The following is a 22,062-nucleotide window of genomic DNA, read 5'->3' as shown; positions in this document are numbered from 1 at the left end:
GGAAAGGGCAGTCACTGCTCTGCTCCAAAATACCCCTCATCTTCTGCAGGAAAAACTTAAAAACAAGGTAATCTGGAACATTTCTTTTTTATTAGTTTATTTATTTATTTATTTATTATTAAGTCTTAAAAACAAGCCAGATGAAAGCCAGAGCTCTCCTCAACCCCATCTCAGCAATATTTCATCTGATTGCAAGTGGGCTTAGTCCTCTTGGGGAGTATGGAATTGCCATCCCCGTACTGCAATTGCACAAGTGAGCCACAGGCTCTGCTGTATTATCCAGTTTTACACAGAATGAGAGCAGATTACAGAATTAAGCCAAATGTTAGACTCACTGTTCGGTACAGTAAACAACAAACCATCTTATCACCTGCAGTACTCAGAGGACAACTCGTTTTTCTTGCTTAATATGTAAACCTTGGACAAAAAGCAAAACAACAAGAAGCTCTAAAAGGAACAGATATTCTGTTTCAGGTAATCACCTCCTCAGTTACACCGCAATCATGTGGAAAGGTGCAATAAAGATAAAATACATGTTTGTGCAGAAAATCCACCTACTGTTTCATAAAGCAAATTGTTTTCTCTGCATTTGGTAATGCATCAAACCGGCCTTTCTTGCTTTGAGACAGCCTTTCTCTCAAACCTCTGCAGAGTGGGAATAAACAAATTAGGTTGGAGTGAATAACGAAAGGTGACCATATCTGGAAGGTGGATCTCAAAGCTGACCACTGCAGTCTCCTGGCCACTACTCTGCTGCATATCCTGCTGTGCACAGTCAACAGATGTGTTTCTTTGGTGGAGCTGGATATCAAGAATGTAAGGTTTGAAAAGGGCTCGCTTGGTTACACCCTGTGTAAGGAAGCACCATCTCCTCCAAATCCGTCAGTGTGCTATGCTGTGATTTTGCATCCTCCGTGGTTGAAAAAATAGCCTGTCTTGATTAACACTATTCAGTTTGAAAAACTGGCAATTCATGCATATTTAGGAAAGATCAGAGTATATCAACATTGTGAATTCACCTCAACTGTTCTGATTTCTCTCTTCTTTCTGTTCATTAGGAATTAGCATTTCTACATAGTCTGTTTTAACAACCCGTCTTGAAAAACACAGCACAGGGAGAGTCATCTTAAGTCTCCAGTAAGAAACAAATCCATAGAGCGAAATAAATTGGCTGCCAATGTGGAAACTGGTGCACTCTTTTGTTTACACAGCCCAAAACCAATGCTTTTGTTAAGTGATGACGTGTGCAAACGTCTATAATCCTGTACTGTTAAGCCCTGAAGCAAATCAGATAATAGGAGGGTTGTTGTAGTAAAGCATGTAGAAAATTGCAAGCCTGCGATATGATCCATCTTTGAGCTGTTCTGCATTGTGTGCACAATGAAGGGCTGCAATCTTATAAGAGACTTAATCATTGTCATATAATCAACCACAGCTTGAAACAACAGCCAAAACATACTTTCCTTGGAAAGAAATAAGCCAAAGACAAGGCAGTAAATAGAGCAAAACACATGTAAGTTGATTATTAATAATCAATTTAATTCCAAAAGGAGCATCTCTTTCTATTTAACCAAGCAGCAGGCAGCTGAACTGATCAGATGCGGAGGACCAGGTACTTGGTAAGGACGTTAATGGAGACATGCAGCCCAGGTCCAGCCAGCCCAGACAATGTAATATCTGTTAGCACTCTCAGCTGATACAGCACTATGTGGGAATGCAGTAGAACATCCCCATGTATAGCTGATCTTTCAAAGGCCATGTCCCATTCAGTTTCATCGTCTAAGCCCCACTCTGTGGGTGACTGACTGCAGGAAAGTAGAGCCTGGTCTGAGAAGTGAAGCAGCAATGCCCTGGCTTTACTCTTCCACGGTGCCATCTATGATGTGCGTGAAGGAGAACGGGGAGAATTTGTATCCGGCTCCCACGTAGAACTTGTTCTGGAACTCCACCCTGGGGAGGGAGCAGAGAGGGATGTCAGTGCTACCTGGGGTGGACAGGACCTACATCGAGGCGAGAGGCCTAAAAGGTTGCACCCACAGGAAAAGGGAGGCTGTGAGAGCCAGTGGCCTCCAACCTGTGACCATAGTCTGCTCAGAGCCAGCCAAGAGACACGGGCAGTCCCAGAGAGCAACTTGACATGCATTAGCTCTGACTTGCTATAAGCCATCCTGAAAATGCTCCTCACTTAAAACTGGTCTGCCACAAAGCTCAGACAGCCTGGAGCTCAATCTGGGCTAATGGCATGAAAACTGACCCAGGTTTTCAGCAGGTTTTGCACCCCTGGCTGAGATCTTGCTGCAGTTGGTGGTCCCCAGCTGCTTGTTTGATGGTAACCCTGGGTGGGACACACGACCAGTGGTGTGGCTGTGTCTTCAGTCTTTATCATGAATGTCACGATGGCCCTTGGAGCCTACAGCCCTATCCCTCCCAAGGAGCGCGCTGGGGAAAGCTCCCGCAGACCACACCACCTACCAGTGCAGGCGCAAGGCATGCAGGAAGGCTGACAAACCCTCCATGACCAGCAGGATGGCCACTGTCAGCACTGCAAATGCTGCAAAGATGATGAAGACGCTTATGAGGCCTGTCCAGCTGCTGTTGCTGAGCCCGTTGTGCATCACCATGGTCCAGAGAACCTCTGACAGTTCTGCAAGAAGAAATAACAGGAAACAAGTTCTGGGTAACAGCTGTGGATAGACACAGCACTCAGTCTGGCAGCTCACCCATTTTTCCCACTTAGGTGAGCTGGCTTAAAATAAAATGTCAGCTCTGTTGACAGTAATCACGTATGGCCACCCTGCTTCCCCACAATGAGAGGAGAAGGAAAGTGCATGCAGGCTATTTTCTGTTGCTCCTCTTCACTGTGTTGGAAGCAAAATGTGCTGGCTTGGCTTGGCTTTGTGTCACAAGTCCACACAAGAACACTACCAGGTCTGTTGCTACACTGACATGATACAGTCATCAGTTTAATTTGTACCTCTTTAACATGGCAGCTGGGCACTACACAGAGCCTTCGAGGACTGCCTGCTGCTAAATCCCAGTGAACATGATCGACTGACGTAGTCACTACATGTGCAGATGAGCTTTCAAGCTGTACTGACTGATGCTGGCTAATACCCACAGGTATTGTTCTCCAACACCCATTTGTTCTCAAAAACAACTTCTCTTAGGGTGCTTTGGAGAAGCTGTGGTGGGGAAAAAAAAAAAAAAAAAAAAAAAGACAACTGGTTGGTCTCACCCAAGACAGGCTGTATTAATATTTAGGCTGCTTCTTGCCTGTTTCTTAAAGATTTTTTTTGTGTGTGTGTGTCTTGCACAGGTTTATATCAACATATCTGATCAACAGATATCAACAGGTTTATATCAACATACCTTATGTGTCTGGCAAGAAGAAGACATACTCGTAATCTAGCTATCCCAGTTACATATGATAGATTTACAATCAAGCAATTTTCCTCTTGTGATACAGGCAAAGCAAGGACTTAGCCCAGCTCTTTCCCATCCAGATATGCCAGCCACAAGTCCAGCCTTGTTTTCCATTTCATCAGTCATTGCAGGGAGGTCCTCGGGCCATATTCAGACTATAAATTAAATAACCTGTTACTTTAGGTGACAACAGATGTGAGGGATCCCTTTGCAACTGATGCCCTCAGGAAAAATACTCCTGTCAGTGCCACTTTGCAAGGCTGCAAAAGAATATAATGGTTTTCCAGGCAGAATTCTGAATTAACACATAGGACTGCCCTTAGCTAAGTTCTTTAGTTATTTTATTTTATTTAGATACTTGTCCTCCATGTAAAGCTAATGCATGTTAGCTTCCAATCAACCTCTACTACACTCATTTCTGTGCCAAGCAGTACAGCTCAATCCATCAGTGCATGGCGCCCCTCTCCCTTCTGTTTTCTTTTTGTAGGTTGCGCCCAGTTCTTCAGGGCAGGCACAACTCATAGCCAGAGGCAGTACAGCAATATTAATAAAAAACATTTCATAAAAATTAGGGTAGTCGAAAATCTGATGTTCCAGCCTGAGGGAATTTCTAGAGTTTGAGCATTTGTTTTTGTCTTAAATTAAGACAAAAGACATTGAAATGCTGTACGTTTTTCATGAAATGTGAGTTTCTGCTAAATGCTGCTTGGGAAAAAATCCTACTGAAAATGACAAGTTTCAGGAGTCCTTGAACTGAAAGGTTTCTTTTTGTTTTGCTGAACCGAATAAAAGTATCTGTTTCAAGTCTTTTCAACGTTTATCTTTGTACCCTAAGGCTATAGCAAGTGCTTCATGAGCCATGCAGCTATGGTTCCCGTATTGCACTTACCTGTGTGGACTGGAGCAGCCACTTGGGCTGCACCTCCTACACTGCCACACACCACGAGGACTCTTCCAGAGGGACAGCTATGGAGTAGCACGGGAAATAGGCCCTGGCTAAGAAATGGAGTCCGGAGGTCCCTGACATATAGCACCTGGGAATCACCACTAAAAACTGAGAAGGCCAACACAAAACACTTGGATTTATCTGAAGCAAAACATTCTGGGACGCAATCATCCACAAGGAGAACTTTGATTTAATGAGGAAATCCACAGCGATAATCAAACACCATGAGAAGCAGGGATCAGCAGGGAGTTGCTGGTGAGGTAGCTAGCAGGTATAGTCAGTCACTCACGTGCATGGGCTAGGCTCAGCGCCCAGAGCCGCAGGTAGGATGCTGTGTTGGAGATGCAGCCCAGGCAGTATTCAATGGTATGGATAGCTTGATGGACAAATGTGTCTCCAAAATTGAACTGAAACAACGTAAAACCAAACAAATTTTTCTTAGTTCTTAGTTCAGGGTTTCCTAGTTAACACTCCAACAAAAGCTCTTCATACTCTTCCCTTTTCCTCACTATGTCCTAAGCAACAAAAAAGATACTATCTAGATAAAAAGACTGCTTAAAAGCGTCAATTCTCTATGACCTTTCCATACATTCTCCTCTGAAGAAATACAATTCCAGTGAACAGCAAATATTCAGAAACCAGCCCATATTCCAGTCTTATAATTTCAAATCTGGAATAAGATGGCAATCCAATTGCTACCAATCTTTGTGATTTCTTATAGAGACGGAAATTCTTATATAAAGCAGAGGTGTTCAGACTATCTGCCCATTGGCATATGCCTTGTAGGAGATATCACTAAATAAGCGTATCTTCTAAGACTGTGAAGATTCCCTTCTCAGTCAGCCATATACATGCTCAATATTGTTGATACTTCAGACAGTCACAAACATTTTTGTCACTTTTTTCACTGTGTAGTTGCATATTGCAGAAGCCCTTGACAGTCTCTGCCAAAGGAAGATTTTTCTCCTTAGCCAACGCTGCAGGCTGCCAACTTTTAAATGCTCCTTTGCAATTTAAAGGAAGGAAAAATTGCTGACTCTGGGGGAAGTCTTGACCTTCTCTGGGTGCAAAGTAGAAATGAAACAACCCCCTGGGGAAATGAAAGCTCGAGGTTTGTAAAAGCTTGACGTCTGTAAGAATGCCTACCCTCACCAGGCAAAACTTAAGGAAAAACTTAAAAGAATTTATTCTATTAAAATTCAGAGCTTACTCTGTTTGGAAACACAAACTGTTGCACCAGAATGTCTTGGTATCTTGTTAAAAAGAAGGGCTGGCAACTCAGCAAAAGCCTTCTGCTTGGCTTCGTGTCTTGTACTACTGCGTCTGTCTGAATAATTCTTTCTGCCCACATTTTCTTACCTCTTCTTCATCATCCTCATGTCCTCCATGGCCACCACTGTGGTCTCCCTGGGAAGCTTTCTTGGAGTGATTGGTCTCTGGGGCGTCCACCTCGTTTTCACCCCCAGTGTTTCCTGAGTTGGCCTGAGACTGAATCTTTCAGAAACAAAATGCAATGTGTCATTTGTGTCATGCTAGAGGTTGCAACCAAAATGAAGCAGACCACAGCGCAGAACTCCATCACTAACCTCTTGACAGGTAACACGTGAAGAACAGCATCGTGAACATGAGGACAATTTCAATAGTCAGTCATCATAGAGTGCAAAAATTGAGTACTCCTACTGAATGGCTAGTAATAATAATAATAAAAAAAAATCCATCCTAGAGCATTTTCTAATGATTCCAACTAATTTAGAGCTAGTTTCTGGTCTCACAACGCACCCTTTATACCCACCAAGCAAAGAACCATTACTTTGGCAAATGAGAATACTGGGGCACATTAAGGCTGATCGTGTCAATTATATGGCTGCAAATCAAAGACATTTTCATCAGGTGAAAGGGAAAAGGAGCCTGAAAAGATCAGGTGACTTGATGAAGGTCACAAAGTTACTGGGATACAGACGGAAACACAATTCAGATCTCTTGATTGAGAGATTCATCTCTCTTGAATCGACAAAAACACTATGATAACCCATCTTCTCTCATAATCATTCTTTACAGAGCTCTTGTAGAAGCCTGAGCAACCTGATCCAAGCCTCATCACAGAAATGACAGCACAGCATAAGAATAGCCCTCCATTATGCCTATAATAGCCCTATTATATAGCATAACAAAATCCTGACTTCACAGCTTCTGTCAGGTTCTGCCTTGTCATTCTTTATAGCTTCCAACAGGTTTCATGGGCAAAGTCTCATGATAACATATTGTTTCCTATTGCAGCAGCAATCTTTGTCACACCTGCTTTATCTTTGCTTTACCTGAATGTCAGCACAGGGAACAGACTTTGTTGCAAACATATAAATCTGGGTAAATGTAAGATGTGATCAGACAGCTAACATATGAAAATCAGGAACAGAAATACAAGGGCAGAATAGGAGGTGGGGAAACGCTGTCAGATGTTGCTAGCATAAAAGCATGAGCTGGAGTCAGCCATGTCAAGCTTTCATCGAAATCCCAGAAGAATGACAAAACAAGAAATTACAGCGCAGAGGCAGGGCTGCAAAGGTCTCCAGGGACCTGGCTTTCAGTTATAGGTCAGAAGTGACTGGGTTGGAAAAGGTCACACAGCACAACCAGCATCTCTTTCTTCTAATGGAAACATCTGTGCCCTATAAAAGGTACTCCAGGCACTACCTCCCACTATAAAGAGAAGTAAATCCTGGCAGACAAGTAAAGTCCTGTTAGCGTAATAAAGGAGAGGATTAATGAGCAGCTGGGAAACTGCAGCTGCTGCAGTTGCATGCTGAAGAGCTGGGTGAACCCCAGAGCCCATGGGAAGGAGGGTTTTGTTAATGTGAAAGCAGTCACTTAGGAAAGAAAGCATTGCTGGAAAGCTGTTAAATCGAGCCTCTTCTCCAAGCAGTGTTGGTCTCTCAGAGGCCAGGGGTATCACAGATGCCTGTTCCCATAGAGCAGCTGACCAGTTGTTAGTGATGGCTGCAGACCAGGAATGGTTGCCTGTGCGCTGTGCCCTGTGTTGGCTTTACTGGCCCTTCAGTCTCTCTAAATCTCCTCTGGTTTAGGATATTACATTTGAAAGAGCTTGGTGTCACTCCTCTCCCAACAAACAAGGCCTTGTGAGCAAAAGCTCCTGCTTCCCATTTAGATGGGTCAGCCAAATGTCTATATGTCTGCGTGTCAAGGTGCATGTGCCTTAAAACACAATTCGAATTCACTGGAGATAGTCTGAAATTAGAGAAAAGCAGAATCAGATCACTTTTGAGGGTTTGTCATCTCAGCTTTGCCTTTGCTGTACTGAACCCCCTTGCTTGATGCTTGTCCCTTACCATGCGCTGCGCTTTCTGGTGGTTGGCTCGGAGGATGAAAGGTTTAATTAGAAGCATCCAGGGAATAGCAATCAGGGCAAATATGACCAAAAAGCTCTGCACTTCTTTCTACAAGAGACAACAGACAGAAGAACAAAAAGGCACTCTTACTTCCTTCAGCCAACTAAATTTATGGTAAGAAACCTAATTCTATAAAATGTTTTGTTTTTGTTTGTTTTGTTTGTATGTTTGTTTTTGTTTCATTTGACAGATACGCTCCCCATATTGATTGAGTCTTTTCTGTTTGTAAAAGTACAAAAATAAATGTATGTTTCTTAAGGCTCCAAAAAGCACTGTTAGCTTTTTGGAGACAGTTGTAGACTTGGAGATGAAAGGCTTTCATGTTGGGAAAAGTAACTTGCCAAAACCGAATGTTGTGGACTTGAACCAGGCTCTCCAATTGCCCAAGTGAATGTCCTAACCGCTGGGTGAGGTAATCAGTTTGCCTTGCTCTGATCAAAGCAGAAATGATGCTGTGAGAGCTGAGTCATTCAAATCTTCCCTTGGAAAGCAGACGATCCAGGATTTGCTCTCCATTTCCATTTCCAGAAGGGAATCGAATTCCCGTAACTTAGCTTTGATCACACATTGCTCCACCAGCAACACCAATAGAAGGTGTTCTTGTTGCAGTGTGCCACTCCTATTTCTGTCCTAACATAAATATTTGTACTTTAAAAGCAAAACAAAACAACCCTACATCTTTTGCATTTTTTTTTTAAAGACAGCTCGGCTCCCTGATCACCTTATGGTTAATTTCACACAATCTTTGCATTCAGACTACCCAGGGGAATTGCACAAACTAAGTTACTAATGGAGATGGAGGGTAAGTGTACAAGAAAAAATGACTGTCTTGGAAAGGCTTTGAGTTGTTACAAAACAAAATATTATTTAATGACATTTTGAAGGCTAGTAAAACTGTTTTCCCAATCCCTCCTGCAGGCTTAACGCAGTTACTTGGAACAGACCAGGTCTTTCTACTAACCCTGACTCACCAGCAGCCCTATAACTGAGCTCAAGTTGGAATACCGAAGTGTACAACTGAATAAATGTAAATGTGTGACTGGAGGTAGCATTTGCTTGCAGACTCTTCACTGATGCCACTGATATAAAATCAGGCAAGAAAAAAACAAACCCTGTTCTGAACAATAATAGGTGACTTTAAAAGAAGTTTTCTCTCAATGGAACTTTTTTAGCCTTTTTTTTTTTTAAGTGAACTCCCCAAAGAAGATACTTTTGATAAAAAGCTGCCACATATCCTCAAGCTACTGCTATTTTTTATCTGAAAATAGAGTTTTCAGGTTTTCCAAAGCAGAAATAAGGAAGGGATCATCAAGGAAAGGAGATGATTGCTATGTCTCTAGGGTCTAGCCAAACTTCAGGTCCTCACTTCTGCAATACACAGTTTTGAACATCTAATCTTCCTCCTTTCCTTTTTTCCCCCCAAGTATCTTAAACTGCATCATTGTTCTTGCAAGGATGACACCAAGAATGAGGTTTCCTCTGCATCTCTCCTACCCATCTACAAGGCCAACAAGAATACCAGAAGAACAAACTTCTCTTATGTGACTGACATTTGTGGTTGAGGTTCTGAGACTGTTCCCCATCTTTATGCCCACCCTCCTCACACCCACTGTGAATTCACAAACAGCTACAGTGGATTCAAGCGCACTGATGCATACCTGGTGCGTATATAATGGAGCGTTTGAAGCATCACTGTAATTGAACAGAAACATATTGATGAAGTGGATGAGAATGCTTGGTGCACTCTGGGATGAGTGGACATCAAAATGACACCATTTGAAAATAATCATGAAGACGAGGTAGCCAAAAAGAGAGATAATAAAGATCATCTCTGGAATGAACTGCAGGATAATGTTTATGTACTTCTTGAAGTAGCTGGAAAGAATAAGAAAAGATATCTGCAATTAATACAGTAGCTATTGATACAAATTTGCACCCAAGTATGACAATAGTGTATGCTGTTTAGTCTTTGGAAAACCACATAAGAAACATACAGCTATAAATAGCCAAGAAAGAACTCTCTATTGACAGTCCTTATGAATGAAAGCCATTATTTAAATACAAAATCTTTACCATACCAGTAAGATTAATATGTTGAAATAAAAGCTTATTTAAAAAAAAAAAAAAAAAGCAAATTCACAAAGTTAAGCATTATAAGCTGAGGAAGGTCAGAAGCGGGTATAGAATCAATTCTGTAGGTGCAGTCCTCCTCTCTGTCACCTGCAAATGCTTTTTGTCCTTGTGGGTCACCACACACCTTCCTGCTATGAGTCTCTCAAGAGGTTGGTGTCTGCCCCTCCATTCTATCTCCAGTTCTTATTTTTTGTTGCAAAATATAGAGGAAGAGGAATAGCCATGTGCATGGATACTGAACAAAGGCCCACTGAGTCAGGAAGAAGAGATGCTTGCACAGTGTGCAAGGTTTCAGCATGCTTTGGATTAGACCAAAGGAATTTGTCTTTCAATACAGACATTATCAATAGTAGGAGATACTATGTGTTTTTAATTTAGTGTATTTTAATATTTCTGCAAAATCAAAAAGTTGAAGAGAGAAAGTGAAAAAGACAATTCACCCAAAAGAACAATTACCATGTGATGGCCATCCTTGTGGCTTTTGGACTCAGCTGTCTGTACTAGCAGTGGTTTGAGTCTGACAGCATACACAGTGCAGTGGGGAAAGGGTGAAATTTGTGGTCAGACTTAGAAATGAGGCTATGAATGAAGGGCACTAGAGATGAGAACTTTTGTGCTGCAGCAATGGGGTTGGTGAAACAGACTTACATGTGGTTGAAGAGACTGAGTATCACCCCAAAAATCATGTGCACAATCCCTATCACAACCGACATCTTCATTTTGTAGGAGTTCAGGAAAGTCAGCTTGTTTGATGCAATATTCCAGATCTTTGGGAAAAGGAACACAGAGAGACAGGAGAACAAAATTTCAAGGTGTTTTCTCAATAAGACCTGTGGAAGTTGTTACTCTGATGCCAACAATTTACTATTACTAGTTCTAGTAAGAAGACAACAAGCAACAGAAATCTAGATGTTCTTTATAATACATTTCACTCTGCCAAGTGTGATGTATTATATTTGCACTGTCTTTACATCTAAAAAGTATAATGTATCATCCTCACTTAGCAGAGGAAATAACAGGGATATAAAATAATGTAGTGACTTTGCTTCCGTCCACCAGAACCTGAAGCCAAGGCTGGTAGCAGAACTTAGGTATTTGTGGTGTCCTTCCTTGACCTTAGGCTGAGTCACCTCCTTCAGCAGAGATGAAAAGACATAAGAAAATCCTTCCTGTTGCTAGAGAATTTTGTTTGACATTCACCAGATTAACGAGGACAGAGCATGTTCTAACTTTTCATTTGAACAACATAGAAAAGCTCTTTTCAACTCACTGGCTATGGAGACCAGATTATTGCCTGCCTCTCCTCTGTTCCTCCCTCCCACCCACCCAGGGGTCCCAGCCCCTCAAGCAAGCAGCAGCCAGTGTGGAAGATGTGCTAGCCATGGCTAGAGCAAATTAGGGATGTGCTGAGTGGATGTACAGAAAATTCAGCTGTATGACATGACTGAACTGCACTGCCTGCATCCTGGGTTGAGCTTTAGAGCTGGGTTTGTGAAAAACTTTCTACAAGGTTAATCACTCTGCGAAACAATCACTCTACGAAACAGGAGAAGTTTGTGTTTCTTTGTGTGACCGACAGAAATGAGAGGACATCCACCACAGCAGAGGTTAACTGGCTGATATTAAGGTTGAAACAGGAAAGCCCGATGTTAACAACTGCATTTTAAAATGTGAAAGAGAGAACAGAAAGAAAAGAGAAATGGAATACAGAGGAGAAACTGTGGATTGTTAAATAACACTGGCATTTACTTCACACTTTGTGTGGTGAATACACTGTATGGAAATCAGGACTTAACCCTCAAACTTGTGAAGTAGCTATGGAATGGGTGAAGTACTCCAATAAGGAAACTGAGTCCAGCAGCCTGGTGACAGAGCAGACACTACAGCACAAGACCACCCTCTAGTAAAACCAGAATTCCTTCCTGCTTCCCATTTAGCTGCTGCCTGTGCAAAATTAACAAAAAAAAACAATAATAATAATTTAAAAAGATGAGTAGTTATGTCCTTGAATGCTACAGAAAAGCATCACAACTACCGTGTAAAGAACAGGCAAAGAGCAAGAAGTGAAGAGAAAGGCTGTAGGAGAGAGAGCAGCTACTGATGTACCTGATATGTAGAAACAGGACTGAAACACAGATTAGCTTAGAGCAATTTAATTTAATTACCGGATCTATTCCAAATGGATATGGATTTCCAGAGTAGACCCCTGGGACTGCTGGATCCAGCTGCAGCACTGTGTTGTCCAGAAGCACATCCTTACTACAAGAGAAAAGTGAAATAACCTTTGCAGCTAAATCTCATGGTATAAGCCTACAGCATACTTCTGTGAGATGTGCTGAGGGCTACCACATGACAGTTCTCACTGACTCCAGCCTTCCTGTGAACTATTATCCTGGGTTTGTGTGCACACGTGTGCGTGAGTGTGGAAGTGGGCCCTGCCCAATGACAGTCTGCCATCATACTAATAATTTTCTATGCATCAGTCCTGGACACCTGCAGGTTTTTATGCACATCAGTGCCTGAACAAACAGGCATGTTCCCAGGGACTCCACATTTCCATTTCAATAGTGAGTTTGTCTGTGCGTGTCAGACAAAACCTCTGATTCATTCATGACTGCATCCACAGCAGGGTGTTCTTTCCCTCCCCACACAGTCACTCTGTCTTTCTTTTAAAGCCTATGTGCTCCGTTTGGTGTGTTTTCGCTTGTTTCCCACATTTAGTCACTTACTTCCACGTATTATTTTTAAACATGGGGATGATATGCCAAGACGAGCCAAAGATGTTGAACGATTTGGAGAAGCAGTCATTGTAGATGAAGCCAGTATATATGGAAAATATGCCCATGAGCAGGATCAGGTAACGCCCGCTGAAAAAGGTGTTCCAGATCTGCAGGGGGAGAGGCACAGCACTGGTAACCAAACATCTGCCTCACAGGCATCTTCAGAGGATCCCTGCTTAGTCTTTGGGAAGCTGGACACTCCCTTTATCAAATGGGTTCAATGAGCCTTTTCCTAGGCTGATAGGGTGCGCCAGCTCCCTGGTACTCACTTCATTAGTGCTCTTCTGGGCCAGAAGGCTCTTCTCATTAATGACCATCCAGAGTGCAAAGCCCAGCATGACGGCACCATGGCCACAATCCCCAAACATCACCGCAAACAGGAAGGGGAAGGTAATAATGGTGTAAGGAGCTGCAGGAAAGAAAACACAAGACACTCAGCTCCTAAACAAAAGGGACTCAGCAGAGGAGAAGTCCACCCCTCCAAGCCGTTCCTCACAGCTGCTGTCCTTAAAGGCCTCCCTGCTCCCTCCCCTACTCACCAGGCAACAAGATCTAGTGCAGAACTAGCTTTTACCACTACAAAGGTTTTCCAACTCTCTGACCTCCACCTTCCTTACAGTTTAGTCTTCATTTCATCCCATCATATAAAAAAAAAAAAAGGAAAACAATGTGCAGACAATTGCATTCTTTTCTGCAAGAGAAAAATGTGCTTGAAGGTTACTATTTGGTTCTCAGTCTTCGAAGTCCAAGCACGCAGAGTTTACCTAATCTGTTCCCACAGGCTCCCATTTCCAAGTTTCTGTTCATTCTCAGTGGTCTCCCTGGGATTCTCTACAACTGTTTTACACTTTTCTCAGGTGCTTTTTTGTTGTTGTTGTCCTCGGCATGATAATAAGCTCACCTTATATTCACCTTGTGAGCTTAAGTCTTTTCCTTAGAGCTGCTACCTCACCATTTGTTTCCCATTCTATTTTTGTGTCGTTCATTATTCCTGCCAAAACCAGCCACTGAAGACTGAGGGCCAGATTCTGTACCTGAGAAAATCCATGCTTATACACTAGGCAGTGCCAATTTTTGTCAGCAGAAAATACGGTTCTGATTTCTCGGTCAGTTTTAGGCTGATGAGAGAGCCCAAAGGCCTTCACTTTGGCTTTGGCAAGCCTGGTACAGGTAGCCAAGTGTTTCTGACCTGGGTTCATCTCCCTGTAGTTGCCCACACCATATGCATCCACGATGTTCTGAAATCCAGCTGTGAACTTGTTGGTCCTGTTGAAGGTGGGTGGTGCCATCCTGGTGTGTATGGCGGTGAGGATAGGAGCGATGGTAGAGCCACTTCGCTCCTGCAGAGCCAGAGACAAGGACAGACACAGTCAGGGTGGCTACCAGAAAGGCACTGGTCCCATAGCGCAAAGGCCTTTGCCCAGGCTGCATAGGCAGCAATATGAATGTTGGACTTAAAAGTGTTATATCTCAACCCTTTTTCTAATGTCCAGATTTTTCCATTTTCTGTGCTATTGATTTGTTTGGGCAACGCTGCCAGCACTGCTGACTCTTATGGTTCAGTCACAAACCTGCTAAGATTTAACGCTGACCTTAAACTCCCCAAGGCCAAGCCATCATGCAACAACCTCAACTTTAATTAACGCTGAAAAGGGAGGCCAGCATTACAGTAACAGAAAAAAGCTTGAACGTATGCTCAACATATGAGCGATGTGGTTTGTGCGAGGGCTTCAGGGACACGAAGCGCTGGCCTCTTACCATTCCCTGATGGAGAGCTCTTTTTATCCGGCCAGCATCAGCCACTGGGAACCAGATCTCTGCAATGACACACTGCTGGGTGACATCGATGTTACAGCAATTCAGGATGTGGTAGATGGCCTTGATTTTCTTCACCTTGATTCCCCAGGACCACAAGTTGGCTGCTGCCTCATGCAGCAGTCGCTGGCGGTGGGACTCAGTTTGGGTTATCACCTGTAAGTAAGCACAGCACAGGCAGTGCTCGAGATAGGAAGGCACAGGTAGTATGCTCTACTCAGCAGTTATTTGGGGAAGGCAGGGTGGGAAGGGTTGTGGAAAGGGGGTAGTTCATAGGAATTAGCCAGGCGTACTGGTGGGCACTGTGTGGAGATCTGGGCATGGGAGCATTTGGCACCAGGTGCATGATGCTGTTTGCTGATGGCTCTCCCTGCATTGCCCCAAGCCCCTGGAAGTGTGGAGGAGACCAACAGGAGTTCCTGAGCTGTGCGATTGTTGCTTATAGAGCTACAGCCCATGGCCCTGGTGAGAGCCCCACACATCATGTGGCCACCACGGTGCTGCTGCATAAATGGGTGCAGGGGACACTTGTGTTAGGAGGATAACCTGCATGGTCTACGAGCGCTGAAGAAGACTCCTGCCTATGATGGTTATGAGTGAAAGTCAGTTCAGGAGCAGGCTTGGCTATTAAGGGTATCCACAAAGAGGGTTACAGCAGGATCCCAACTGCAAACAGCATATCCATTCCCTCCTGCCCTGGGACACATGTATTGTCATGTGTGGCAATACAAAGGTCACAGGTAGGAGTCCTCCAAAAGGAGTGAAGTCCTGGTACAGTATGTGGATATACAGGCCATCCAGTACTCATAGCAACTGAACTTGGTAATTTTCAGTCCTACATTAAATAATGGGGTAAAAAAAAAGGTTGGAGACTTGAACTTCTAGAGAAGCAGTCTTGGCTTTCCATTGCTTGTGCGCCAACAGCCTCAAGATATATATTAAAACACAAATTATAAATAAACATATAAATTATATTTTAAATAATTGCTTGAGCCCTTTCTGTACCTAGTATAGTTGTGAGCCTGCACACAGAGCTCAGTTCATGCTAGGAGAGTTTCTGCAGCAGTTTTCAAAGCACCTCTCGGAGGCTCTGCAGTGAGGCGGGGTGGTAAGAGGGGTGTAGCAGCACTTTGTCAAAGGAGATGGCCCGAAGCGAGGGCTGTGGGCTCAGCCCTGCTGGCAGCCTGCTGTGAGACTGCAGCCACACCGCTGCTCACCCCTGTGCCCCAGCCGCAGGATGTGACTGAGCAACTGAGAGCCCTGGCCAGGGCTACAGGGGTTCAGGCAGGACAAGCTTGCAGGGTTTGGACCCCAGTAAAGCCATTGCCACCTACTGTGTTCAGATCCTCGATCCTTGTGTTCACTCCATCAAGCATTTCTCGGCGCTCGGTGGCAGACTCTGGACAGGGATAGACTGTGGCACGAAACCTAGCCTCAGGAAGAGAGAAGTGAGAAACAGCATTTATTTGATTGCCTTTTTCTTCCTTTGTGCTCTTCTCAGCTCAAAGTTGGGGAAACTGGACTTTATCTCTCACCCAATGCCATGTCCTGCAGAACAAAGCCGTGTTGGGTCTCCCAGAAATGTCCAAAAAGGTACATTCATCTCTTCATAAGAAAAAGCATCCTTTTGCTTGTTCTAGCTGAAAAACCTCTCCCTGTCTCAGCTGCTACAAGTCACAAGATATTACACAGTGCTCAGCACTAATACACAGGCACCTCCCTTACGCCCACAATAAGGACGCCCTGCTAAAGTCCTGGGAAGTTGCTCGGACTGCAAGGAGCCACAGGAAAATAACTTTGCAAAGGCAGCCCGATTAATGGGGTGGCCAACAGATGTCCCTCTTGCACTGAGGCTGGAAAAATCCCGTGTCATTTGTCAGTGCACTACCCGCACTCAGTCACTGGGGGTAGGCAAAGCCCAGCTACTGCTGCACAGCAAGCAAACGCCCTTCGTGCACGCAGTCTGTTGGAGTAAATTACCCTGTAAAAAATAAAATAAAATAAAATAAAATAAAATAAAATAAAATAAAATAAAATAAAATAAAATAAAATAAAATAAAATAAAATAAAATAAAATAAAATAAAATAAAATAAAATAAAATAAAATAAAATAAAATAAAATAAAATAAAATAAAATAAAATAAAATAAAATAAAATAAAAAAGACCCCCTGTATTTCCAGGGTAAAAAAAAAGCAGGCTGACCATATGGCTGGCTCTTGACTTCTGGTCCATCTGTATAACTAGACAGCTTGGGAGCAAGGGAAGGATGGATGAGGTTGTATGCTAACCTGACATACACCACTCTCAGGTGTTTTTAAACATGAGCATCAGTGTATAAGTGTCCTGACCTGGGTAAATGTTTTTGTTAGCTTACCCCCAAGACTGCATTTGGGAGATTCAGCTGGTTAGTTTAGTGGTATAATAAGGACTAATGTAGGCTCCCTGTGTGTAAGTGAAGGTCTTACCGCCACACACAGGTGTTGTACACTACTTTACCTGTAGCATTCAACTTGACCACCTTTACTACAGCTACAAGTCATACTAGTGGTGCTGCAGTAACCAAAATAGCAGAGATCCCTCTCTTTTTTTCCTACTTGGTTTATTCAGTGATATCTAGTGCTTGTGCCAGCCCTGCCACTTCAAGGGCATTATAAATGTCATCCTTCAGTATTGCTCCAGCAGGTCTGCAGGAAGAGATCACGCCTCTTTACAGAGGGGGCAATGGTGCAGGAGGGAGCACCGGATCTTCTGCCCCCCCCCCCCCCAGTGCAACATGCTGCTGCCATCCTGCAGTGGAGCTATGCTGAGGCAGGGTAGCTGAAAGGCTGCCTTTGTGCAAGTGTGACGAATTAAAAGAAGATGTAACAGGGTCATGGGGGTCCGTCCCTGTTTAAGAGAAAAAAACGTGCATGCTCTGTACAGATAAACGTCACGTTCTGGCTTCATCTGAGCACAGAATATATCACCACCTGGTCCTCAGAATCAGTTCCAGCACACACACAAGTGAGGACAGTTGCAAATTGAACAAAACAAGCAGCAGTTTCCCAGAGATCAGCCCAGAGCTGTGTATCATGACAGCACAGGCTCTTCAGCTAAACTCCCCTTTCCAGAATCGAATCTTTGCTCGCTCAACACCTGGTATTCCTTTCCAAAGGTTATTCACCCTACCTAATTATTTCCATCTTCTTATTCTTCACAGCTCTTAGTTCATCTTTAATAAGGATTTTTAATCAAACTTGAAAGCTTACTCCTCCATGCTGTACAGTTCCCCCGTTTCCAATAACGTTATTGCAGCAGTGTTGCTTTGATCTTTTAACAGCCATTTTGCATACCGAATATCAGCTTTGCCCTAATGGCACAGACATCTCTGAAAGCTCCAGGAGAATTCAGCAGGGAATCCTTACATTGATAAACCCAGTTTAGTATTCACATTAGCACTGAGGCAGCCGCAAGAAAAGGAGGAAAAGAAAATTTCTTACATTTTCCTCCTCCCTGCTCCCCTACACCTCTCACTAATAAATTTGTGCATGGTCTTAATGGTCATGAAATTGGCAGACTAATGTTACCAATTAGACTCAAGCAGGGACTACAGGCGTAACCTGAGGCACACTGCTCTGCAAACAAATCTTAGCCTGCCTTGCAGGAGACTGGCTTATATCAATCCCGTGATTTTTGCAGGATATTTACTTGTCATGAATGATGACTTAGTGCTAAGCAGAAATGTCCTGCGGGGGCTGGAATGACACAGCCATCTGCTTCAGGTATAGTTAACCCTGCCTTAAAGATGGGCCAGACCAAAATGTCTTGACCTGTGTGTCAGGGATGGCTGATAGCCCACAGAGCACAAAAGGAGATGCATAGGATAAATACATTTTAAAAAACAGACACTCAGCAAAACAGACATATACTGCATAATAGCAAGGAAAAAATAAAATAAAAAATAAAATTGAAAGGGAGGACAAAAGGACATAAAGGAAGATTTCAAGTGTAGCCTGATTAGCTGGCAATAAAGGAAAACCTGTGTGCTTAGCACTGCAAAGGACATCCTGTGGGTTTGTCTTAGGTGGGTATGTTTTCTTTCAGTTTCAAAAGGCTGAGAGAAGCTAGCATAAGTTCCTTTCTGTGAACCTACACATCCACATCATAACAGCATACTTGTCACGTCATTGCCCACCCTGTAAAGATCTTCTCACATTGCCAGTGCTGCGGGCCCCCTGCTGCACCTCGCTGCACAGGGTCACACCTCTTGTTTGTAAGATTCTGGGTTCAATCAACAATGAAAATGCTGGCAGGCATCATATTGCCTGTTCTTCTACCCCAGAAAAAAAATATTTTGACTGCAGGGAGTCTAAAATGTTGCAGAGGAAAAAAAAAAACACTCCAAAATCAAGTGCCCTCAGCTCTCTGTGTGCAACCCCAACTCTAACTGTATGCCCTGGCAACTTGCAAGGCCATCGGCACAAGGGCAAGTCCAATGGGAAGCATTCACAGCCAGCGATTGCCCATGAGTACGGAAGGGGAGAAATGTACTGAACAGTGTCTAAAAAGCAAGCAAAGAAGTGGGACATAAGCAGGAAACTGTAATCCAGAAAGAGAATGAGACTTGCCCAAAGCCCAAAGACAACTAGCAGCAGACTGATCCTGCCCAGTGGTGATGGCAAAACGCCCCCCTTTTCTGAGCTTCGGGGTCGGATAGGGGTGACTGAGACCTGAGAGCCTTCCCCCAGCTCTCCGTGCCCCTGTGGCTGCTTTACACAGAGAGATGCCCACCTTACATGGCCTGAGGATGAGCACAGGACTGATGTGAAGTCAGTGCTCCCAGCTGGATGAACTGCCCTTCCTAATGTTCAGATTAAATCCAGGGGGCAAGGAAAGGCCTGCCCCGAGCACACAGGCTGGGCAAGAGAAATTGCTGGCTCCATCCCCCTGAACTTCTGCAGACTGTAGGCGCTTGGCTGGCCTCACTTGGCTGGGGCTATGCCTCAAATGGATCTGGTAACAGCAGACAGATCCCCTCATCAAATCTGATTTACACTGCAACAAAGCCCATCGGTCACCAGTGTTATGAAAGAGTAACAAAATATTCAACCTGAATTATCTTTTCAAGATGCTTAACAGGGTGGAAACAAGTCAGGCTGTATGAAGCTTTCATTTCTCTGGGCTCTGTCTCTGATTACACAGACATTGCCCAAAGGCCTTGGGAAAGGGGGGAGCAAACTACAGCATCATCTTTTCATGATGAAAGGCTTGAGAGCAGTCCAGGGATTAGCATGCTCCAAGTGCACAAGCTGCAATATCTGCTAGGGCCCCTGATTTTCAGGGGAAGGATGCCTAGTATTTCTTTAAGAAAAAAAAAGTCCCCTTTAAGATGTCCCAAGTTAAAAACCTTTCAACCTCCTACCATCTCTAAGTCACTTTGGAAAATTTAGAACTTCAATTTCCCAGTGCCAAGGTGATGTATACCTCTTATGATTAGGAGCAACAGAAGTGAGAAGCAGAAGGGAGCTCTGTGGTGCTGCTGACGGACAGAGCGCAGAGATCTAATCTCCAGCTCCAAGCTCAGCCAGCCCATGCTGACAGGCAAACACCTCCACAAGAGTCATTGCGACCTGCTCACGGGCTGCCTTACCCGTCACAAATCTTCTTGATTTTTTGTTTGAGCTGCTCTCCTTGATAGAAGATAATGAACACATTCTTTTTCACCTCTTCTCTCTGCAACGCAATTCAAGCAGAATTTAAAGCATCCAGGGCAAAGAATCAGGTGCAGAAAATGATTTTTTTCTTTGTTTGTTTGTTTTAAGACAGCCTCTTCAGTGGTGTGTTGTTTTCCCTCAGCCCTACTTTTTCAGGATCAACATTTTCCTTAGGTGCTGTTTCAGAGACCAGGCAAGGATGGCGGCTCTGGGGGAAGGAGCAATGTGGAGTGGAGGGGCAGGGGACAGGAGGTTCCCAGGGCTCATCCTGGAGACACCAGAGTCAACCCTCTTTGGTCACAGCCCACCTCCCTGGTGGTCCCCATTACGCAGCCACCCTGCTAGGGTTCACGTGTGCCTGAACCAGGCAGGGCAGAGAAACCATCCCAAGAATGGCAAAAGGGGAAAGCGGTACCAAAAGAAACCTCCCCCCGCTCAAACTCTCCTGCCTTTCATCTGAAGGCTGCCTTCAGGCACCCAGACCTGCCACAGCCAGGGCACTGGTTCAGTTTCTGCAAGGAAGAAGCAAAAGCAGGTCAGTACCCACCGTCACGGGGTCCTCCAGGGGAGTGTCCATTTCGGTGTACCTCAGATAGATGTTTCCCCTGCAGGCTCGCCACAGCAAACGCTCGAAGGGTATCATCCTCTCCCTCTTTATAACCCCTGCTGTGAATCTGAACAGAGTTAAAAGATAAATTACAAGACCGTTTTAAGCCTTCTGGGACCTGTAGCACACGCAGGTTTACAATTTCTTCCTTTTTAGTCTGTTATAGCCAGGGCTCAGCTGTCCAAGGCAAGGCCTCTGCAGGCACATGCTTTGCCCATACCAGAGCTGATCAGGGCTACAGAGAGACCAGCATGAGCAGCTAAAAACACCCACCTGGGACAAACCCATCAGTGTGTGTAACCACACCTAGCTGATGTGAACATAAGGGAAAGCTGTTTGAGTCTATGTTGGCTGCTGAATTACCACCAGTGTTATGCTCTGTGCCTGCTCTCCTGACTCTCAACCTCAGTACTGCTTTTTGACAAAGCCCAGTGAAAGCAATCCCATGGCTTTTTGTTGTGCTTCCACTTCTGTCCCTGTAGACCGGACTGGTACCCACTTGAGTCCAGAAGCCATCCATGATAAGTCATAAGAAAATGATTTTCAGTCAATACCTACTAAGGGCTCACTGAAATTGGTGGCCTGGAAGTAAGAGGCCATTTGTTCCACTGACCCATATCCTGACCATGGTTTTGATGATAACTTCAGAGGACAGTCCCTCCTTCACCCTGATCAGCTCCACTGAAGAGGCTGGCAGCAGCCTGTGCTAAGAGGCTGAAGGACGTTTGTATAGGAAGGACGTCATAGCAGTGTGGTGCAGGTGGGAAGCCTGGTCAACCTAGGGGCTGTCACCAGTACGCACCCCAGCTTGGCAGCTGCAGCAGGAGTGCTTCTCAGCTCCAGCAGGCCAGATGTGTCTTCGCTGAAGAAATCATCTGGCAGACTGGTTTCTGCCTGAAAAAAAAAAAAGGTTTTATAAACAACTCAATATTCTCCATTTGAAAACTATTTTCATATCTTTCCCCTGACATTTCCCCCCCCAAAGGCAGCTTTCCACAGAGATTTAGAGCAAGGGAAAGAAAAAGGGAAAAAAAAAAGAAAAAGAAGAAAAAAGTTAAAATACCTCTTAGCAACTGAAAAGCATAAACCCTATTTTCAAAGAGAACTGGGAGCCAAGCTCTTGAGCCCCACTGAATCACAGATAGATGCAGACACTAAAGTGACCAAGATACTTTTGCAAACGTATCTTACTGAATTGTGTTAAAGAGTGCTGTGATTTCCTTAAAAACCAATAGCAGCAACACACAACAAATGGGAACA

The 22,062-nt window shown here is 44.1% G+C and overlaps 1 protein-coding gene and 1 long non-coding RNA gene across 7 annotated transcripts in view; one reads left to right on the top strand and one right to left on the bottom strand.

Annotated features, from left to right (window-relative positions):
• Positions 1-1,518: 1,518 nt before the first annotated feature.
• The window catches only part of ATP6V0A4 (ATPase H+ transporting V0 subunit a4), a 34,704-nt gene continuing 14,160 nt past the window's right edge, over positions 1,519-22,062 (bottom strand). For all 5 annotated transcript variants that reach the window (XM_080588830.1, XM_080588829.1, XM_080588828.1 and 2 more), the window contains 16 exons: positions 21,605-21,696; positions 20,743-20,869; positions 20,132-20,214; positions 15,836-15,929; positions 14,445-14,657; positions 13,876-14,026; positions 12,956-13,095; positions 12,636-12,793; positions 12,072-12,165; positions 10,555-10,673; positions 9,432-9,648; positions 7,714-7,821; positions 5,729-5,863; positions 4,659-4,776; positions 2,473-2,644; positions 1,519-1,950 (listed from right to left, as the gene is read on the bottom strand). In XM_080588830.1, the coding sequence (XP_080444956.1) occupies positions 1,857-1,950; positions 2,473-2,644; positions 4,659-4,776; positions 5,729-5,863; positions 7,714-7,821; positions 9,432-9,648; positions 10,555-10,673; positions 12,072-12,165; positions 12,636-12,793; positions 12,956-13,095; positions 13,876-14,026; positions 14,445-14,657; positions 15,836-15,929; positions 20,132-20,214; positions 20,743-20,869; positions 21,605-21,696 (2,115 nt within the window). In that variant the 3' untranslated portion in view covers positions 1,519-1,856. The remainder of the gene's footprint in view (positions 1,951-2,472; positions 2,645-4,658; positions 4,777-5,728; positions 5,864-7,713; positions 7,822-9,431; positions 9,649-10,554; positions 10,674-12,071; positions 12,166-12,635; positions 12,794-12,955; positions 13,096-13,875; positions 14,027-14,444; positions 14,658-15,835; positions 15,930-20,131; positions 20,215-20,742; positions 20,870-21,604; positions 21,697-22,062) is intronic.
• On the top strand, positions 5,956-9,424 carry LOC308193824. 2 transcript variants are annotated; one of them, XR_013949957.1, is made up of 3 exons: positions 5,956-7,498; positions 7,747-7,887; positions 8,692-9,424. It is a non-coding gene; the product is annotated as an uncharacterized lncRNA (long non-coding RNA). The 2 variants fall into 2 exon arrangements; XR_013949958.1 differs by having other exon boundaries at positions 8,474-9,424.

This window comes from Anser brachyrhynchus (assembly GCF_964034855.1).
Source record: "Anser brachyrhynchus genome assembly, chromosome: 1".
Taxonomy (NCBI): Eukaryota; Metazoa; Chordata; class Aves; order Anseriformes; family Anatidae; genus Anser; species Anser brachyrhynchus.
This window is presented reverse-complemented; position numbering and strand designations above follow the sequence as displayed.